Genomic DNA, 8,387 nt, shown 5'->3' with positions numbered 1-8,387 from the left:
TCCACTCTACACCGCACCACACCACACCCCTCTACATCACCGCACTCCAAACCACACTACATCATACTACTCCACTCTACACAACACCACACCACACCCTTCTGCATCACACCACTCTACTGTACACCACACCACTCTACCACACACCACTCTACATCACACCACTCCACTCTACACCGCACCACACCACACCCCTCTACATCACTGCACTCTACTCTAAACCACACCACTCTACATCACACCACTCTACTCTACACCACACCACACCACTCTACTCTACACCACTCTACACCACACCACTCTAAACAACACCACTCCACTCTACAACACACCACACTACACCACATTCTACACCACACCACACCACAGCACACAACTTCACACCACACCACTCTACTCTACACCACACCCCTCTGCACCACACCACTCTACTCTACACCACACCACACCACTTTACATCACATCACTCTACTCCACACCACACCACACCACACCCCTCTGCATCACACCACTCTACTCTACACCACACCACACCACTCTACATCACACCACTCTACTCTACACCACACCACTGTACTCTACATCACACCACACCACTTTACACCACACCACTCTACATCACATCACTCTACTCTACACCACACCACTCTACTCTACACCACTCTACACCACACCACTCTAAACAACACCACTCCACTCTACAACACACCACACCACTTCACACCACACCACTCCACTCTACACCATACCACTCCACTCTACACCACTCCACTTTACACCATACCACTCTACTCTACACTACACCACACCACTTCACTCTACACCACACCACACCAAACCACTTTACACCACACCACTCTACACCACACCACTCTATACCACACCACACCACTCCACTCCACTCTACACCACACCACACCACTCTATACCACACCATTCTACACCACACCACTCCACTTTACACCACACTACACCACTCTACACCAGTCCACTCTATACCACACCACACCACTCTATACCACACCACTTTACACCACACTACACCACTCTACACCAATCCATTCTATACCACACCACACCACTCTATACCACACCACTCTACACCAATCCATTCTATACCACACCACTCTATACCACACCACTTTACACCACACTACACCACTCTACACCAATCCATTCTATACCACACCACACCACTCTATACCACACCACTCTACACCAATCCATTCTATACCACACCACTCTACACCAATCCATTCTATACCACACCACTCTATACCACACCACTCTACACCACACCACTCCACTTTACACTACTCTACACCAATCCACTCTATACCACACCAATCCAGTCTACACCACACCAATCCAGTCTACACCACTCCCCACCACACCACACCACTCCATTCCACACTACTCTACTCCTACCAAACACCCCCCCATCCTGACTTGTTTCACTCTGTTTTGTTGCTTCTATTGTCATCCAGTTTCCAAGGGCTCAATTTCTTTGCTCTTTCCCTCTTTCTCGTAGGGTCTTAAAAACCAAAAAAAAAAGACCACACATTGGGTCCGGAGGGGGCCGACGTCTGTGTGGAATAATAATGGAGTCCTCCTGGGAAACATGCCCTCACAGAGGCCAGTCTGACAGCAAAGAAAAATTTGGTCCAGTTTCCGAATCCCTCACAGGAACATTTATCAGTCCACTCCCACTGTTTTTGGGGGGTAGTGTGTGGCCATGATGCTTGCACACATTCACATTCAAGTTTCTCAACACATTGCACTAAGCAATTCTTTATAAATCACTTGACGTTTTATTACCAATCAATATCAACCATATCAAAAATCACAACTAGCCTCATGGCTTTACCTTTTATCCTCTTTGGTTGAGGTCAGATGTTGTTATGACTTGCTGATCATGATGTCATTTCCTGGTGGACATGAAGCATGATGTCATGAGGCATGTAAGGTAATTACATCAATGATGAAGGATGTAGGCAGTGGCACTGTGTGCTTGCCTAGTCATGGGCACTGTTAGAGTTGTTTTGGTGGATGTTGAGAAAGCAGTAAAACAGGAGTAAAACAGAGGCCTACTCCTTCCTCAAAAAATATGTGCTGATGGCTTTATCAGATGCGGCCCACAATGCATTGCATAGCATAGCTACTCTTTTTCATAGTTTGTGCTGAAAGTAGTACATGGATAGTTTTGGTACTGGACAAATGTCTGATGGCAGATGGAGGGTTTGGTCTTTTCTGGAGTATTGGACCTCTATCACCATTATAGAGTGTGGTTTAGTCTGGCCAAAAAATTAAAAGGTTTTTAAAGAGTAGTCCCTCTCTCTCTCTCTCTCTCTCTCTCTCTCTCTCTCTTTCACTCCCAGTCAGTCTCCCATCCCAATTTCAGCTCTGTCCAAATCAAACTTTGATTGTGTTTGTACAGTCTGTGCTTTTTCAAGTTTTTTGTGATACCATTATGTGAGACGTTGCAATGCATAAACAGCATCCTGCTGTCCGTTTATTTTTTAAGCAGTAAGCTGTAAGCAGTAGGGGATTGGTGTCAGGGAAAGCTTGGCCTTGTTCATTATGAAAATAGTGCTCAGTAGTGTACTGTGAGCTCATGTTCTCAGAGCCCAGTCTCACACCAAGCACTTGTTTAAAGCATCTCTGCTTTTTATGCATCTTGGATGGATTCAGTGTTGAGATTTTGTTGTTTTAAAGATTATGTTGCCCCTGTCTAAGTTTTAAACAAAATAATCATCTGATGATTTGACTTTTCTATTTTGTCTGGATGTTGCTATATTTTTGAGACTACTCATATTTTTTTGTGCTCATGAAATTTTGTTAAGTGTGAAATTGAGAAGGCAGACTGTGTTCAAATCAAGGAATAATAATAATAATAATAATAATAATAATAATAATAATAATAATAATAATAGCCTTAAAATTAAGTTAATTAATATTAATTAAATTAATATTTTTTTCCCAAAAGCTGAATAAAGCCATAGCAAACATGTTTTATTTTCTATATGTTTTCTTTTTATTGCAAACAGTATGATACAAAAGATAAGCTTTTCTTAAGACAATGGCATTTTCCAAACAATCATTGCATTAAAGAATGTCATGAGATCTAAAATATGAAAAAAAGAAGAAGGAATAAAACTTTACCAAAAAATGTATGCTGGTGATTCATTAAAGAAGAATGTCTTTACAATGTGGCCGAGGCCTCCAGTTATCCATAATTGTTAGAATTAATTGAAAAAAAAAAAAAAGAAAGAAAAGAAAACTTCCAGTTATTTCTGTTTTGATCAAGTTTTATCACAATTATAAGATATCTGTACACAACTAATTAAGACCATTTAAATGGAAACATTTACAAATGATAAATAAAAACAAGATGGTTAAAATTTGCACTGCAACTAAATTGTGATCCCATGGGTTGGGGGATTTCATATCAAATTAGTCAGACAGAGGTGAAGTAAAAATAAAAAAAATTAAATGCAAATAATTATTACTTTTCAAATAAAGTTATTACTAATTAATAAATTAAAGAGGTCAAGACTTGATGGGGGTGGCAGATGAATGAACAAATGATCAATAGAGACTTCTAGGGAAGTCTCGAGTCAAAGGGCACTTCCTGGTCCTCCTCAGACATGAAGAGCAAGATGAGCGATGGCTACTGAGGCACTGCGGATCTCTACACTGCTTAACCAGGCACTGATGGCACGCAGACAGACTTTATCTCGGCTAAGGCTTTACGTGCAACTAAATGGCACTTGGTACATGTATGGCATTTCCAATGCAATGAATGCAGATACGTTCAAACACACACAGGAAACGAATATTTTTCAGCTGTCAGCTTTGCCCATTTGTAAAAGACTATGGGAACCACATGAAATCATGTACAGAGGAACAACAAGGGATGTGTTGATTTTACAAAAATACACTGGTGAGAAGTTAAGACCTCTCGCATCCTCTGTAAATGTACAAAACCCCCAGAACAACCTGAAAACAACCAAAAAGAGATAATACATACACAGTACATACTAACAAATATTTATAATGAATATGTCCTCACAGAGGATTCCTCTCTTTTCAAGCGAGTTTCTTTTTCATCAAAACTAGAAAAATATAGTCGCAACTCAGAGCTTTTAAAAAGGCACTGTCGGGAGCCGTTTTTGATATTTTCTTTACTTAAACAATAAACATTAGTCCTGCTTGTTTTGTTTGTTTTCTGTGTTTGCTGGAGCAGGGAGTGGACAGCAGGTCCTTTGAGGCCTGTGCGTATGAGCAATGTCTTATGGATAGGGTGGTGCTAATAGTTTAGTCTGTCTCCCTCTCTTATTCTCATTTTTTGTGTCATTTAAGGCCGGGAGAGCTGGGTATAGACTGGCTGCTGCTCCCACTGGGGACTGTGGGTCTGAGGCACATTTGGAACACCACTAGCATCAGCGACAGGAGTGTACATGGGCCTCTGGGCAGGACTCATGTAGCTATATGTGGAATAGAGGCCTGAACCCTGGTTGTAGTAGGAGGCAGCACCGCCCTGGTGGTCGCTGTAGTCATACTGAGTGCGAGCAATGGATGGGTACGTAGAGGTGGTGGCAGTGTAATGTTGTAGGTTGAAGGAACCGTACGCCACATGCTGGGGTGAACCCTGGCTCTGCTCACTGTAGTGGCTCGGGCTGAGCTGCTCTGTCTTGATGTGTGCCGGGCGCTGCTGGGCCTGACCCTGCTCACCAGCTGTGCCAAGCGGGGTAAGAGAGTGCTGCTGAGGCTGCGGCTGTGGCTGCTGTTTGCTCATCCAGCCATGCCCGCTGGTGCCTGCTGTCTGGCCCATGCCATACCCAGAAGAGGAGTAGGTCTGGGCTCCATGCGTCGGCAAGTACTGGTCAAACTCATTCACGTCGAATCCATCCATGTTGGAGATGACGTCGCTGCTCAGCTCACCAATGTCCACGTCGCGGAAGTCAATGTTGAGCTGGCGGCCCGTACCCTCTGGAAGTGAACGGCCCTCTCGCTTCAGGTCTGATTTCACACTCGGAACATCTGTTTTGGGAGTTGTGGGGGGAGTTGGAGGGCCCTGAGACTGACCTGCTTTAAGGAAGAAAAGAGATGGTTAACCATCTAGCCCTTGTCCTACTAAAGTAAATAATAAAAAGCAGTGAAATTAAGAAACTAGTGATGGGATTTAGAAGAACGAGGAAATTGTTTGCCTTTGGGTTTAGCTGCAATCATACCATCATTTAATATTTTCACTGGAGACTTTTGAGCAACGACAAACACGTGAAGGAAAGAGAATTAGAAAGTTTGCATCAGCTTTCGGTAATCTTTAACAGCTTTATTTTATTTACAGTTGCCCAATGTTTTAAAATGGTGATCAGCACAATATAAACATGTATCATTTGGTTCTATTCTCTATTCATAAACATTACTGTGGAACAGCCCCTCTGCAGCTGATACCAAGTACAGACAATCCTTTAGACTATACTGTTTATGAAACAATAGTGTATTCTAATGTTTTGGATAAATACCTATGAAATGCACGTTATATTCTAAACCAGTTTGTGTTTTAAAGGATTTTAGCAACAGTATCTTAGGATCATGTTGCCCTTGCTGAATTAAATGATCAGTTTTCTTTCTTAGCGGGAAAAACACACAACTCTGGAGTGTATATATATATATATATATATATATATATATATATATATATATAAACACAATGTTGTCCTATAATGCATCCCGTATAAAGTTTTAAATGTTTCCATGTACATATTACTATAATAATAATAATAATAATAATCATAATAATAATAATAATAATAATAATAGGAATAATTTCAGTACAGTATGTCTTGGAAAGACAGGTGATTACGGAGTGGCTGTATTTCTATGTAATATATTTATTTATTTATTTATTTGGACTCACCTGAGTGGTCTCCGGGAGAGTGGACCTCGCCCATGCTGGAAGCAGGAGAGTCAGCTCTCTGTAGGGCTTTAAAGATGGCGTTGGGGGAAATGTGTGTGTGCTCGCTATCCTCGGTTTCTCCCTGGCCGCCCTTCACACTCTTCCGCCGCCGGGGCTGGTATTTGTAGTCCGGATGATCTTTCTTATGTTGCACTCGCAGTCTCTCAGCCTCCTCCACAAACGGTCGCTTCTCCCCTTCATTCAGCAGTCTGAAAAAGGAAGCAAGTAAATGAGTAAGTATGCAACTAAACCCTTTACACGCTTCTTCTTAATCTTTCCCTTATTTTTTACTTTGCAATTATACATGCTATTATTATTATTATTATTATTATTATTATTATTATTATTATTATTATTTATTCATTAGATAAATATTGTTATTTTATTGCATTTTAATAAACGCATTATGCAATCATTTCTCTATAAAAACTTTTCAGTATGAGTGTATAGACTTAATTTATTCATGGACTACTGTATTACTGATGTTTTAATAATAATAATAATAATAATAATAATAATAATAATAATAATAATAATAGTAATAATAATAATTCTTAGATTCAATTTAACATATATTTTTTTTTAATAAGAAAAAGCTTACTGAACAATAAGACATTGTTGTTGTTGTTATTATTATTATTACTATTATTATTATTATTATTATTATTTTAAATGCAACGAAAAGGTGCAGAAATTGAATGTGCATAAGAAAATCTCACCGCCAGAGTTTGCCCAGGGTTTTGCTGAGTTCGGCGTTATGAAGGTGAGGATACTGATCGGCCAGTTTTCTGCGTGCCGCCTGCGCCCACACCATAAACGCGTTCATGGGCCTCTTCACGTGCGGCTTGCTCTTCCCCGAACCGTTCACGCGCACCGGCATAGGCACGAGCGTCCAGTCGTAGCCTTTAAGCACCTGTGACACGGCGTCGCGGATGCACACAGGGAACTTGTTTTCATCCTCTTCGTCCTTCTTGAGCCGATTCTCGGACGGCGGCCGCGTGTTCTCGGTGTCGGAGCCCGAGCCGGACTCACACGGGGAGGCTGCAGAGTCTTCCGACATGCTCGGACTCGGTGCGTCGGAGAGACATTTGTCCTGCTCGTCGGCCATCTTCACGTACGACTCAAGGAGATTCATGCGAGAAAAAAAATGGAAATAGAACAAGAAAAGTTTTTTTCGCAGTGAAGAATCCTGCACAGAGTGTGCAAAAAAATCGATGGATAAACTCGCTGTCAAAAGTTTTTCACAAGTCCATCAGAGCGCGATCAGATCCGAGCGCTTCTGAAACTTTCTCAAGTCTTGGATCGGTGATTAGTGAAGAATCCCGCTCCTTTACTCTGAGCTCAGGGTTGGAGTGGTGGAGATGTAATGAACAAACTCCCTCATGCTGCTCGTATTTTATAGAGATTCGCAGCTGAGAGGCGGAGACGCAACATGATCCCCCTTCCTTCCCCTCTCACTGTGTGTGTGTGTGTGTGTGTGTACCCGCTCGCGCAGCCGCGCTTACGGATTGAAAACGAGATCTTAAACTATATCGCTGAAGTTGAACAGTTCTGTGAACGCACTGTTTGGAAAGTAACACCTGGATAATCTCTACATGTTCTATAGACTACCCTGATTTTAGACAGTGGATGCACTGAGTCTATGTGTTAGTCTATAACTGTTATAACTGTAAACATCAAGAAAAGTTCATTAGGCAGGTGTCGTCAGGAGCAACTTCATTTCCCTGATATTGTGTATTTAGTATTATAAGCATATACTGGACTTTCTGTATATAAGATACCATTCATATGAACTAATAATGAAAAAAAAACACGAGTTGCTCTTCCATGTTACATGTTTTTTGGCCAGTATATTTAATTTTTTATTGTTTCATACACATGTAGATCTGACTCAAGGACACACACAAACAGTTATATTTGGTTTATCAGACTGGCTGATTGACATTTTCTCTTTATTTTATGAGATCTACCTCATGAATAAAGTTGAATGAAGTTGCTAGATTAGTTGTTAGAGTCTGTCTAATACCTATACATATTTTTCAAACAACAAGGCAGTGGATAGAGAAAAGAAAAAGAATAAGCTATACACTGGTTCTCAGGGTGCTAGCTCAGGGTGCCACTGAATTCAACTTGCATGTTGCTGAACCCTGGAGATACACTTTCAGTATCACCAACAGGGGGAGACATGAGTTTAAAAACTCCTGCTCCTCTAGACGAGGTCAACATCCCTCTGCAACTTCAGTGCGGAGCTTCCACCAGTCCCTTCACACAAGCAAACACCACTCTCAGTTGGCATCAGAAGCCGATGAGTAAATAGGAGCATATTTACCACATCGGTCAATTATTTTTAGTATTATTACTCATTTATATAGACCTTCATTTAGTGGTTTTTACACAACACTTTTCCCCCAGAATCAAAGCAATA

General features: G+C 41.2%; 1 protein-coding gene across 2 annotated transcripts; it reads right to left on the bottom strand.

The window, feature by feature from the left end:
• Positions 1-3,244: 3,244 nt before the first annotated feature.
• Positions 3,245-7,338, bottom strand: LOC131369385 (transcription factor SOX-9-like). Of its 2 annotated transcripts, none has more exons than XM_058416010.1 (3): positions 6,682-7,338; positions 5,924-6,171; positions 3,245-5,091 (listed from the first exon to the last, which is right to left on the bottom strand). In XM_058416010.1, exons 1-3 carry the CDS (start codon positions 7,095-7,097, stop codon positions 4,358-4,360), a joined length of 1,398 nt encoding a protein of 465 aa, XP_058271993.1. In that variant the 5' UTR covers positions 7,098-7,338; the 3' UTR covers positions 3,245-4,357. The 2 variants fall into 2 exon arrangements, with proteins under 2 accessions (XP_058271993.1, XP_058272002.1); XM_058416019.1 differs by having other exon boundaries at positions 3,245-5,088.
• Between the last annotated feature and the right edge of the window lie 1,049 nt (positions 7,339-8,387).

Source organism: Hemibagrus wyckioides, linkage group LG02 (genome assembly GCF_019097595.1).
Source record: "Hemibagrus wyckioides isolate EC202008001 linkage group LG02, SWU_Hwy_1.0, whole genome shotgun sequence".
In the NCBI taxonomy this organism is placed as follows: Eukaryota; Metazoa; Chordata; class Actinopteri; order Siluriformes; family Bagridae; genus Hemibagrus; species Hemibagrus wyckioides.
The sequence above is the reverse complement of the archived record's forward strand: the minus strand, read 5'-3'. Positions and strand labels throughout refer to the sequence as shown.

Bases quoted from the DNA above. Each gene is read 5' to 3' on its own strand.
- LOC131369385 (XM_058416010.1), bottom strand. From the start codon at position 7,097: ATGAATCTCCTTGAGTCGTACGTGAAGATGGCCGACGAGCAGGACAAA. The intron at 6,172-6,681 runs GTGAGATTTTCT...TTCCTTTTTCAG, and splicing joins ACCCTGGGCAAACTCTGGCG to ACTGCTGAATGAAGGGGAGA. The intron at 5,092-5,923 runs GTGAGTCCAAAT...TCTTCCTTAAAG, and splicing joins CTCTCCCGGAGACCACTCAG to CAGGTCAGTCTCAGGGCCCT.